Here is a 13,368-nt window from a genome sequence, read left to right as displayed (position 1 = left end):
ATCAGGACTGATTACCTGTTAGATACCATTACTATCTTCTTCCACTTGCAGCTGATAATTCTTACTACCGTGTGGCTCTTTTCCTGATGTTTTTATTCACTTTTACTCGACTTGTTCCAAGATAGCCTTAGGCGAGGTGCTTGGGAGGTGACCTACAGGAGGTTTGGTAGGAGGATTACTCAACAGCTGACCTCCAGCCCTGAGCCATGACGGTCACCACTGCTGCGCTATGGCTGTTTCTCCCTTCTGCGAGCAGAACTCCAGACCTGAAGCTGTGTGTGATGCTCAGCGCATCTCCGGTCCCACTGACTTCACCTACGATACACCTCATGTCTCTTGGGTTTGAATCCTTTCTGGGATCAGGACTTCACTGACTCCACTGCCTGGGTGCTTCAGTGAAGCAAGGAAAAATGTTTAAAACCAGAGCTTGCAAAGAAATTCATTGCTGCAGAGTTCTGCATGGAAATGAAAGAGCTCTGCCGGTCTAGACAAGATCTCTGTTGCACAAGAAAGCCCTTGAAGTTTTGATTTCTGCCCTGTTTACTTTGCTAATGCTGGGTAAGTCAGCAGGGTGTGTATTCCTGGTGATTCTTCCTTAGCTCAAGCTCTGCATCTCTGTTAGCTTCACAGAGATTTCTGGACTACGCTGTCTGATCCTTGCAGGGCAAAATTTGGAGTGGGCTTGCGCGATGCTGGCTGGGATGCATTGCACCTCCTTCCTACACCAGCTCGCTTCACCTCTTCCACCAGCCCAGCAGCAGCAAATTTCCTGGAGAAATCAAAGCCCACTGATCAGCCCACCAGCACGGCTCCACGCAGTGCCCAGGCTCCTACACTATGGGGTCCTGGTGCAAGAGCTCAGCAGCACAGACCCCCACCAGAAGGACCCTCCAGCCCTGGTCTGCCAGCTGCACACCAGGAGCGATCAGGGATCACAGACAAGTTTTCTTGCTTTTGGATGACATCAGGTTCAAATTATACCCAGCATTAAATTCAACAGTAGCTTGTTTTTTATAAAGCAGCAACAGTGCAATAGGTACTGGTATTAAAAACTGAATGATGGCTTGTAGGTTTCAGAGTTAACACACAGCCTGAGGTATCCCAGCTCCAGGAGCTGCTGTTTGAAATTGCAGCAGTCTCCAGTACAACATGACAGCTACATAGCTGGCACTGCAACGCTGCTCTTCTGAGCCAGGGCAGAACAGATGAGAAAAATTTGGGGTTTTTTTGTGTTTTTTTTTTTTTTTTTTTTTAAAAAACCTTCAGTTCATCTTCTGAAATGCAGTTGTCAGAACAAGGCAGAGGTTCTGCAGAACAACCCGGCTCCCTGCTTGCTCCCCCAGGCACTGAGGTGGGGGATGCGGGTCCTTCCAGTAAGCTGATGTTTTTTATTGTGCAAAGGGGTTCAGAGACAGGCAGGAAAAGAGGGGGGAAAAAAGCCTTGAACAAGCTGAGAGTAAAGTCTGAGAACGAAAATGTCCAGACAGCGCAGTGTGCAGACTACAGATCCAGCACAGGTCTCTGCTGCCTTTCCAGCCACCGTTGGGGTGGCATGGAGAAGGATGAAGTCCGAAGGGCGATGAAGCCAGTGTTGAGCCTGGAGGAGGCTGTTTAACCAAGAAGGGGATGTGAAGGAAGAAGAAAGTGATTAACCCTGGGCCAGGAAATAAAAGATTGATGAGGGTGGCAAGTGAGTAAGGAGATACTTAGTAAAAGTGATCAGGAATTTTTTGATTTTTTTTTTTTGCCCCAAAAAGTGCTGATTTATCAAAACAAAAGATAATTCCTAACCCAACACATTCTTATGAAATTCTGTAACATGAAAATTAACTGGGAAAAAAGTTTGGAAATGGAAATTACTCATCCCATTTTTATAAAAAAGTGTGGTTTAGATTTTTGAATTGGTAAAACCTTGTCCTGTTAAACAACTTGGACCACTTTTCAAAGGTCAGAATCAAAACAACGCATTTCAAGATGGTAACAAGTGTTTCAGCTGACCCAAACTTCGTGCTCGGAGGTCTTGACTTCATGCAAAAGAAATAAGGGTCTGGTCTTGTTTTTACCGCAGTCAGTGGCAGATCTCCCACCGCCACCTCTGATGGAGGACTTTTGTCGTCACTGGAAGACATGAACAGATAGCGCCATGTTTGGGCAGTTGCCCTCACATACGTGCCAGCCTGTGGCGACAAGAAGCAACGTGAACCCTCAAAACCGCACCTCATGGGCCAGACCAATGGGTTTCAAGCGATGAGCTGCAGAGCACCCTAACGCGTCCAGGAAAACCCAAACCTCAGTGACCTCTCTCAGTGATCTCACCGTCTCCTGCTCCTAAATGACCTCTGTAACATAACATCTCCTTTGTGTCCAAGTCCAAGGTTTAGGAGTCCCCCCCAAAAAAAGGGATCACAACCCCCTTGTTCAATCCTGTATGTCCTAGTAATTCTTTGGTGATGGCTAGGAAAGGCTGTAGGTACTGCCGGGCATGTTCCCAGTTGGCTGTGGGCCTTTCTGCACTGCAGGATGAAGTCCTCTCCAAGCTGCGCTTGTCCCAAGCCAGATTCTGCAGTGCAGGAGCATGCGATTTTCTGTCCGGTGGTAAAATGGAGAGAAAGGGTGGAAAAAACTTTCCTCTCCTCCATCCTCCCCAGCAAAACGCAGGCTAGCTGTAATTCATTCTGTGACTATTACAGTTCTTCCTACTCAGCTGCTTTTGACCAGTTAGAAAACAAATAATCAACATCAGCACAAACAATACTCAACATCTATTGCTTTTGGGAAGAGGAAGCTTGGAGCATCCCTGGAGCAGCTACAGGAGTTGGCCTCCCCTTCCCAGCTCCAAGCCACATCAGGCCGGCCCGAGAGATACTCGCCTGGCTGCCACAGGGCAGTGCTGGAGCCACTGACCAGCTACTGACCCAGCAGAAAATGATGTAGCTGTGTTTGATTTCTGTGCAAAAATGCCGATTTGTAACTGGTATTTCAATCCCTAGGAAACAGAGCAAGTTGGTGTGATCTCTGTAGCCCTCGTCTGATATTTAATATAACAATATAATAGCACTCAAACTACTTAATACACAGGCATGACTTACTATAATAGAGAAAACATCATTTGCAGCTGGAGAAAGACTCACTGAGTAACACTCATGTAAGCTCTAACCCTTCAGGACTTTTTGGGCAGTAATGCATTATTTATAGAAATTATCATATGTTTCCACAAAGTTGTCTTTGAAAGTTAACCAGATGAGGCCAGTAGCACCATCACAACCTACAAACTCTCTTGTCACACAGATAGGCAAGAGGACTGTGGTCTTATTGCATATACAATTCACCTGTCCCCAGTTGTAGCCCATGAAGACAGACCATCATCACTACACAAGAGGGGGATTTAAATGCAGGGGAAGGACTCCAACCTAGGTATGGGGCAACTCATGTGGTATTTCACTGCCCAGAGAAATCACCATCACCTATAGGTACCTTTCTTGACCTTTTAGCTGGAAGAACCTGTGATCACCCATACCTCTCACAGGTTTCCGAGATAGAGCCTTCAATGATCTCTTATATAAAAGATGCTTTGTTCAATTAGTCCAGCGTGTAATGCTTTGTTCTCATGAATTTTGGAGCTACTCTGACGTGCAGTAAGGCAATTGAGACTTAAGTTCATTATTCATCTCAATATGTTCCTGTTGTATTCAGAGAACAGACCATGGGCCCTCCTGTGGCTAATTTAGCACCTGCAAATCCCCATGCTTAAAGCCAAAGGCTGAATAACCTACTGAATGAATTTGCAGGAACCATGCACAGGTCAGATCATCGTTCTTGCTGGGAAGACTTCTTTTTTCTCTCCTTAGAAACTTTGTACACACTTTCCTGTCTCAAAAGGAGACCATCATGTCCTAGTTCTCCAAGACTAGGCTGTATCCCACTTTTTTTTTTTTAAAATAATATATTTTTAATTCCTTTTGACAATATCTGAGCAGAGTTTGAGGGAAAGCAATGTACCCGGAGGATCTGGGCCATCCTCAGATTGGAGCTGTTAACAGCTACCTCCTCAGCTGCCATGGAGCACACGCTGAAGTTAAGCAAGCACAGGCTACCTAAGCTAAAATAGTTAAGAAGTTCCTAATGAAGCTTTCTTCACCTAAGCCAACAGACTCTGTACTGATATGAAGATGGATCAAAAAGCCATTCTACTGTTTCCACCACAAACACAGCAGCTTCTAGAAGTCTGAAATAAATATTTAAGTGCAGTTAAATTGAAGACTCTTTGTCTAAATTTGCAAGATGCTATCTTCCCTAAGTCAGATGATGCAAGTTTTAGAATTGCTTAGCCTTATCAACTGTGCTTACTCATTCTTACTGTTTGCACTCTTTAAGATGCTTCAGAATTTAGTAATCATTACTGCAGATAACCAAGCCTCAACAGGAATTTGCATGCTTACCCTGCCCCCTCCATATTTTGTTTCAAATTTTGAATTTCAGCATCTTGGAAGGCAATGGTAATAAGATTCTGTACCTTAAGTCACATAACCATAACATACACTTATGCTACCTTCTTGGCACAGTAGCAAGACTTTTTCTTCAACTATATAACCCAAGCTGCAAACCCCTCTAAAAGCTAATCTTAAATTCAGTTTTAGGATTATTTTTTTTTTTTTTTTTTTTTTTTTTTTTAAACCCCCTAGTTTTTACCATAACAACTGTCCTTTTCAGGAAAGATTCCTGCATAATGTGAATACAGAGAATCCAAGGCAAACATGACTTGATCTTAAAACTTTAATAGTAAAAAAAGTGTAAAACCAAACACACTGCTGAAAACTTATCAGTAAGAATGAGAATTTAAGTGTTCAAATTCAGAATAGTGCAAATTTTCTTCACTCCCCTCCTGCCTCTTCCAAACTTAAATCACTTTGGTTAAGATACTCAGAAGTATTGGCAAAAAATGAACTTTTGACTTACATTTTTGGCTGCATTATTTCTAACACATACAGATTTAGTTTCAGTCTTTACAAATAAATCTTAAATACTTTTCTATCAGTCAAACAGCTGTAGAGATCACTGTCACCTTTACTTACATCTGGTTTTATAACGTTTTGAAATTGGTTAAGATGATTACAAAACTGTCTCCCCAGCAGGTAGCGTACTTCTTAAAACAGCTGACCTGATCCAGTCCTGATCCGAGGACTTAATTTCTTCAAGGAGTCCTATAAAATGTAATTATTTAGGTTTCAAACATTTGAGGAAGGATCTTATACCAATGAAATTACTCTTGATTCACACCAAAGCAAGATTAGAATTGGGGTCCGCTCTGTAACACAGACTTTGTGCTAAACTTTTCCTGCTACAAAAAAGCACAAGCAGTAGTTATAGCATTCCCTTAGAAAAGTGAAAACAGCCACAACACTGCTTCCTTGCCTCAACATCTTTTTTGATGTGTCAGTCTTTAACCGATGCCTCTAACTGTATCTGAAGCCATGTAAGATTGGAAATGAACACAAAAAATTTTGCATAATACAAAAAGGCAAATCCATAAAAGTTTACAAGTACACCATAACCACAAAATTGGAGTATTTCTAAAAATTTGGGTTCAATGAAAGATACAACAAAACTAGCTTTACTAGTTAAATAAATTATTGCTCCATTTGACTCCATGCAGCATTGAAATGAACTCAGAACCCTTTTCTCTTTAATCTCTCATAAGAAATGATCGATATTGAAGAGAACATGAGGCTCAGATTTACTATACATTGCACTTCAACTTTCAGACCTAATACTTGCTATTTAGGTCTCCTATGGTCTAAGCTATCAAATGAATATGTTGTGCTCACCAAAACTAAGTATTAAGAAACACCAAATGTTTAATGTAGTGACATAAGCACTTTTTTTTTTTTAAGAAGGCAATCACAGATTGCAAGTTCTATAGGGTTGTGCAAAAACAAGTAGTGATCTCTTTCAGAAACTGGACTGAGAAAACAAGCTGTTCGCTATTCTTCACATACAGTTTAAATCACATTTTAGGTCCGCTTCTGTTTCAAATCATTTCAGTCAAAACCCTGACTCAAACAGAAGCAAGATCAAGGACACCTCTAGGAGGAAACTGCAGATCTAAGGAGGTGGGGGCACACACTCAGTGGCCAAGCAATGGCCTGCAATGCATGTTTTTTCAGTGACACCAGACATTTAAGACACCTAAGACCTCCTTCAGTGAGATACTGAACCATACGTCTAATATTAAGCAGGAGTACTCACACACGCTTAAATTTCTTACTGAATTGGGGCCAGAACTTGATTCTTGCAAATCTGACTGCAAGCTTCAGAAGTCTTGAAATTTCCAGTCAGAATTTTCTGATAAAGTTCACGTTAGAACAAGATTGTCTCCAGTGTTCACCTATCATACTGAAGTAATTTAGAAATTCCAAACTAGGTGACTTCCCACCTTTCATCCCTCCAACCCTCTCCACCGTCAAAGACAGAAACTTAATGCAGCATTACAAGTAAGGGCATGATTCCTTCATAAGACTCCTAAAAGCATTAGTGCAATGCCTTTAATCTGTTTCGATCACTCTTATTTTTAAATAACCCTATTTTTTAAAAGATTTGGATAAATACTATTCCTATTAAACCATACTTCATCATTGTTAAGCACCATCGATCTACTTCCTTTGGGCACTGATACAAGAGCTTGTAATTAAATTTCAGTTTCAAGGCTTTAAAATACGGCAGCTGCTTCAGTAACTTACATTGGAATCTAATACTTGGAAAACTGCCACTTAGCCTGAACAGTTGTATGCAACTTGGTGTTCAACTCTTCCAGAGAACAGCCATACGCAAATGCTTATGCGGTAAATCAGGGTAAGATTTCAAGATAAGCAGTTAATTTCACTTGGCTATTCTAAGAGTGGATTAATATTTTTTCCACAAGTCATTTGTGCAGTGAGCCCATACAGAGATTATTTTTTTCTAAATAATCTTCAATTTAAAACAGGAACACATCTTCGTAATGTTGCTTTCACACTGGCACTGTGCTCTCTTCTTCAAAGATTTAGTCATTGTGTGGTTTCTCTGGAATACCCTATGGATAAAAAACAAACACACACGTTATATTTTAATGCCATCTGATAAGCAACTACATTATGCAATATTTTCAATGATTAAATAGTCAACTAGCTTCAGTTAGGCTGACAATGACCTAGCAGACATAGTTTCTTATAAAAGCTCAACAAGGATGTGCTCCTTAACTGTGGACAAAAAAGTCACTGTGGGTCTGTGCTGCCTCAGTTAGTGCATCTGATAAATCCATCTACTAATCGCACTGCTTTTTATAAGACTCTGTTAGCTTTCCTCCCTATCTCAGTTTATTTCTTCGCAGAAGGTACACAGTGCTTCACTTAATGGGCATTAATTCAGTTTTTTTTAACAGCCCTCTTTCAAACTGTCTTCAAGCATAAGTCACTTTATTTTCCAATCAAAGCCTGGTATCAGATAGACTTACTCATTTCCTCCTAGGTCCCTTTTCTAGGATGTCAGTGTAAGAAATTTAACCGACTTTTCTTTAAAACAAAGCTCGTAATATGTTCTTCTCATTCTAGCACCAAAATGCCAATGTATTTGCAAGCACTGAATGTGTTCACAGTTCTGCAGCCTCAAGCAGTAGCAAACAATAGGTATTTGTGAGGTCCAAGTTCTGAATACCACCCTTGTTTGCCAGATGTTGAGAATGATGGTTACAACTCAAAATGAAGCGTTGCCATCCATTTAACCCAGCTGATGAGCACTGACTGAGCAACTTTAGGTGTCACAATGAGCAGTGAGAGCTAATGGCGGCAGCAGCACCTTCACCTTTTCTTCTGAAATCAAGCTATTAAAGAAAATGTTGGATTTCATCCTCAAGCTGATATAAAAAAAACCCCAACAAACAAACCCCAAAACCCTCTGCTAACAGCAGGTTTGCTTAAAGGTAACACTGCACATGGTTACTGCATGTAAGCTCACTTGAAATCCAGTGATTGAAAAGCAGCAAGCACCTCCCAGCTAACGTTTCTCAGGATGGGAGGGGATGTCTCAGGGACACTTCTCATTCTACTCTTCTAATTTCTTTTCTAACTGCAAAAGCTAGGCAGGGGCTGAGGAAGAAGCCAGGCAACTTTACTGCACTAGAGTGTTTTCCACAGGTGCCGCCTTCAACTCTAGACGTGCCCAGAACTCCTTCCCCCCCCCCCCCCGCCACATGCAGCCAAGCAGCTCAGGGACTACAGGAGAATATAGCTACAAAAAGAACTGTTTTATTCAGGTTTAGTTTGAAAAACGCAATATTCCATCTACTTGCCACGTTCGCAACGGCTGACAAAACAGACTGGTGCTTTTGGGTCATCTCTATAGAGAAAGACCTAGTTGACTGAATGCTACTATTCTATTTTAGAAGTAGAATTCTTTGAATTTCCAGCACTGAATGCTTCACAGTGACTTGCAGAAGCATTCCTATTGAAAATGTTGGGCTTCTCCAAGGTTTTCCAGACTAAGTAATGGTAATGTAAAACACATGAGAAGATACCTCTGGATAACTGGAACAGAATGCTTTGCCTTGCCAACTTCCCTCTTTCTTTGTAAGGAAGATGACAAGACTGACAGGGAAGTTGCAGGCAGGAGCCAGTCTGGTTTTAACTACATTCAGTAGCGAGATGCCAGGTGAAAAGAAGGCAAAGAAAAAAAAGTAGTAGTCCTATGTGCCTAAATTTATTTTAGTTCTTCCTTCTTTAAGGCTCCCTTCCTTTGCTCTCTAACATAAGCAGCATAGCAACTGGAAGTACTGCATATGCCGATGTGAAATATAGAAATGTAGCATATAACTGACTACAATTTTATTCCGAGACTCTGCTTGCAATAGCAAAGCTTAAATAAAACTATATTAATATATATCTTTTTCACTTGATGTGAGTGGCAAATTTAAAAAGAGAAATTATACCCTCTCTTCCCCCCCACATGTAGTCCTAAGAAAAAACACGTGCAGACAGTATGCACCACTGGGATTTGAAGTGGGAATAGTGAGCTCCTATGTTAGAGCCTCAGAGCAAACCAAAATTGACTGTGAAGTTAAGATTGTGACCATGGTCCCAGGAAATCTGTAACGTGGTATCAAGTCAGCATGAAAGAAAAACCTCAAGAGCAAGAACAGGTTTGCCCCATGCTTTTTTTTTTTTTAAACAGCCTTTTCTACAAGAGGTTACTGTTAATTTAGTGTAACCGAGAATCAATACTAAAGACATTGATCTTCAGTGTTAGCCAGTGGTTGTCAAACAACATGGCTCTCTTCCCCAGCTTGTTTGCAAGCCTGTCCATCTGCAGCATCAAGTTCAGATATCCACATTAGAAGTACATTAGCATCCATCTGCTGGGTCAGCAAAGCTAGGCAGAAGAGACAGAAAGCCTGTTCCAGGGAAGACAACTAGCTTTAGGCTAATCTTTTTACTCATTCGTGGTTCAGTCCCAAAAAGCAGCTCCCCCCCTTACTAAACAGTTCAGAGACTAGTATTTCAGGAACTCCCAAGTCTACAAATGCCCTTCCTTCAGTAAAGATTAAAGGCACCTAAACCACAGCAGCCTTAGAGAAGTTAAATACTTGAAGGATGTTTTCCAGGATAAAGGACTTATGTAGCAAAGAAGACAGAAGTTAAATCAATACAGTATTAGTTATTACTATCCATCAGTGTCACAACACTTTTCACAACCAAGTCTTAGGCTGATGTGCAAGCATACAGCCAGGTTTACTCTTAAGTACGCTACAAGGAACTAATTACTTAAGAACCTAGCAAATGAGATAGTAATGTATACTACATTATCCCATATATGGAGTGATACTTGAATTACATCTTAAGTGACCAGAAAGAGCGTATTTGATTCTAGAGTGGTAGAATTTAATGCTGTATAGGGACATTTCCTTTCATCTACATAACAAAAATGCTTTACTGCATAAATAATTAGAGAAAGCCCATCTGTGTCTCAGTTTTCTAGCTACCTTAGGTGTTAATTCAAAGTCATGACGGAGCGGGAGTGATTAAGATTCTCACCAGAAGCGGCATACTGATTCCACTCTTATTTAGGCTGTTGCTGGCAAAAGTTAAATACAGAAGATACTCAAACACTTACTAAGCCAATTCCCACTCCACTGGCAACACAGGTTGTACGCTTACGTTTCAACTCTCGGGAAGATATCTACTTATCTCTGTCAATTTGTGAGTCATACCCTTAAAGGCATAGTTTGTTCTTGGACTAACAACAATGGAAGGTGTTTGGATTGTTAAAGGAAATGCTAATTATACAGTAATTACCATAGCTAGTTGGCGTCCTATGTTTCCTACAGTCACACCTCCTGAGAAAAATATACATGGAAGCCAAGAACGGATGTAAAGAAAATCTGGGGATGTATACCTAGTAAACAAAAGGAAATAAGTTAGAGACAAGTTATTATCATCACCTTACATACTGTTAGAAGATGCTATAGAATTCTCTTCCTGGGCCCAAACAAAAAAACCCCAAAAGAGTAACATAGGAGAATAGGGAGACCAAATTAAGTCTGTTAACTTAGTAAGTTTCTAAAACCCAATGTCCTAGCCAGCAAAGTTTAGAAATTGTCTCTCCTGAGAGCCAGCTAATGATATACCAAGCCAGTAGAAGTTCAGTTTGCTGAGCTGTTACCATTTCAACATACATCCCAATTTGTCTGCTCCCCACTCTCCACCCCCAGCTCTCAATCTGATCATTCAGAACAACTGGACAATTGGCTGCCTTAGACAAACAAAATGTCTTATTATAAAAACATGTCAAATACATTAATAACTAACTTCCAGTGCATGTGCACCCCTGTTTTTAGTTAAGACAAAAGAGTTGAAGCAGTATTTTAAAAGCATAACTTACTGATAAACACCATTATATACAAGAAACTGGGTTATCAGAGTTGCTACAAAGGCTATTGTAATTCCAAGTCCGAGACCACTTCTTGAACGATCAAATGTCCACCAAAGACCCAGTGATAAGGCTGCTAGAGTCAGGGACAGCTGGACGTTGTTTGCAAAATCTAGTTTCTGGAAAAAGATGTTAAGGACAATCCTTTTAAGTCTGCAGACATCCTGCTGCTGAAACTGAACAAGGGAAAACTCAAACTGAAAGCGAGCATGTTTCTGCATCTCTAAATACAACACATTAAGGATCTGGTTTTCAGACCTGCCAAGCAATCATAGCTCTTGCTGACTTTGACTGGAGTGTGAGTGCAAAAGCAACATCAATTTTTGTCACACTGAGCATCTAATGAATATACTATATTACAATATATTTAACTTCTACGGATTTTTTGGATTTTTGTCTCAAGTAACCCAGTTATCCCTGCCGATTTAGGTTTTCTGCTCAAACCATCATTATTGAACACAAAGAACATTCTTACTGAACAGTTCAGTGTACCTCACTAGTTAATTGTGTTAAGTATTAGACACGGACAACATACAGTATAAGTTGTGTTATTTTAATCTGTTATACTTGCAGTTAAACTAGACATACTATGATGGCTATCCCTCCCCCCTCCCAGGGCACCCCCCAACTACTTTTAAGTGAAGTGCGTTATCTATCTTAGAGTAACTACTGCAGTGTACTGCAGGTCTCTCAGAAGTTTATGTCTCTGCCAGCAGCACCATCCTTACCTTTGTAATTCTCCCAGACGTGAATGGAAGAGATTGTTTCATGACAACAGACTATCGAGCAACAATGTAAACTAGTTCAAGGATACAGCACTTGCATGATTAATGCCAACGAAAACTGCTATACATCGCATTACGCTGGCCCATTCTCTCTTGAATTTGTGTGGTTCCCCAAGGTGGCTGTCAATGCAGGGATACAGCAGGCCAACGACAGCTGCAAGAGAAGTAATACTACTTGTACTAACTGTTATACAATGATTACTTCAATATTACTAAATATTAGTTTGGCAAATAAGTGCTTGACAAAGTAGTGAGGTGCTTATCACGCTACTGTAAGCCTGATGAAGAAAAGACAATTATTACCCCCCACACACCTTTAGAAAAGAAAAAAACCCACTCTAACAAGCAATATTCTGTTTGACCCTTTAAAGCAGAGATACATATTGCGATGTTAAGGTATCTGACTTCAAGCTCCTTTTCTCCCACGAGCACATAACATTTGACATCCTGAGCAGATGCTTGTTTTGTACCAATAAATAACAAAGCATAACAAAAAGCTTAATTACAGTGAGGAATGGAATACGCATTTACTGCTTATATGCAGGGCAGACAGTTTTATGAACTTGACTTATTAGCTGTCAATCAGGCCCTGAATTAAATATTTGCCTGGACTCAAAAGTTTCTTGGTAGAGCTGCTTTCTTTCCTTCTGCAGGGCTGTAAGTCAGCCTATGCTGCCATCCAAATCAGATGAATTTTGATAACAAATAGGAGCAGAACTGAACTTAAAGAAGCACCTGCCATCAGTAATATTTATGTCAGGGGAAAATAACTACTCATACTATTAACCAGACAAAGTTTTTATCCTCATGTAGCATTTTCTCAGCCTTATCAGTCTGCAAATTGGTTGCAGAAGAAAAACATAGGCTAGTGTTAGCTCAGTTGCTAGCACAAACACTAGATGAGTTTCATTCTTCTAAGCCTTGCAACTCCATGTGTTGTCACCAGCTCCAGGGTTGGACATGGTACTTTAACGGTATGAAACATGTGTATTTGTTTCCCTTTTTTCCCCCCCCTCCTTAAACTCCTAAGACGAATAACTTCTACGTTAAGAAGGCTACAAGACATACCATTCTAAGAAAAACGTGATCTGACACGGCTACAAGACATACCATTCTAAGAAAAACATGTGATCTGACACTGAGAGTTTCATTATTCTGATGCCAGTTACCAGGACTTTTACCTCACGATAACAGCTAAAAGCCAAAGTTTAATCCAACTGTGACAGGGCTATGAGAACCCTCATTGGAGCACATCTTGTGGCAATCTCTTTTTACCACGCAGTTTATCATTCATTCAAGCTTATGGTTTATCATTCATACTCCCTTACTATGAGGTACAAACAGCATGGCACAGTATCACTGCATTACAACACAAGTGGAAGAGGTGTTTAAAGTACTTTCAATGCAAATTAAAAGAGATTACAGCGGGTTTATTTCCTAAGATTTAACACCTTTTTAATCCCCCAACCTTACATCGGGGACTTGTTTTGTTTTGACGAGGAGGGACTTATTTAACGCTGGCGCACCGGCTAAGCGCCAGCTCCTGCGCCAACCGCACCGCGGCCCGGGGTTTCTGGGGTATTTCGCGCTGCAGCTCTGGAGGCGTCCCCGGCGGCGGCGGGCAGCG

General features: G+C 40.8%; 1 protein-coding gene across 1 annotated transcript in view; it reads right to left on the bottom strand.

Annotated features, from left to right (window-relative positions):
* Positions 1 to 4,755: 4,755 nt before the first annotated feature.
* Positions 4,756 to 13,368, bottom strand: part of INSIG1 (insulin induced gene 1) — a 9,617-nt gene continuing 1,004 nt past the window's right edge. Inside the window, exons 2-5 of the mRNA XM_009287809.1 lie at positions 11,771 to 11,895; positions 10,909 to 11,075; positions 10,323 to 10,422; positions 4,756 to 7,069 (exon numbers count right to left, since the gene is read on the bottom strand). Of these exons, the coding sequence (XP_009286084.1) occupies positions 7,040 to 7,069; positions 10,323 to 10,422; positions 10,909 to 11,075; positions 11,771 to 11,895 (422 nt within the window). The 3' untranslated portion in view covers positions 4,756 to 7,039. The remainder of the gene's footprint in view (positions 7,070 to 10,322; positions 10,423 to 10,908; positions 11,076 to 11,770; positions 11,896 to 13,368) is intronic.

Source organism: Aptenodytes forsteri, unplaced genomic scaffold (genome assembly GCF_000699145.1).
Source record: "Aptenodytes forsteri isolate BGI_AS27 unplaced genomic scaffold, ASM69914v1 Scaffold296, whole genome shotgun sequence".
Taxonomy (NCBI): domain Eukaryota; kingdom Metazoa; phylum Chordata; class Aves; order Sphenisciformes; family Spheniscidae; genus Aptenodytes; species Aptenodytes forsteri.
This window is presented reverse-complemented; position numbering and strand designations above follow the sequence as displayed.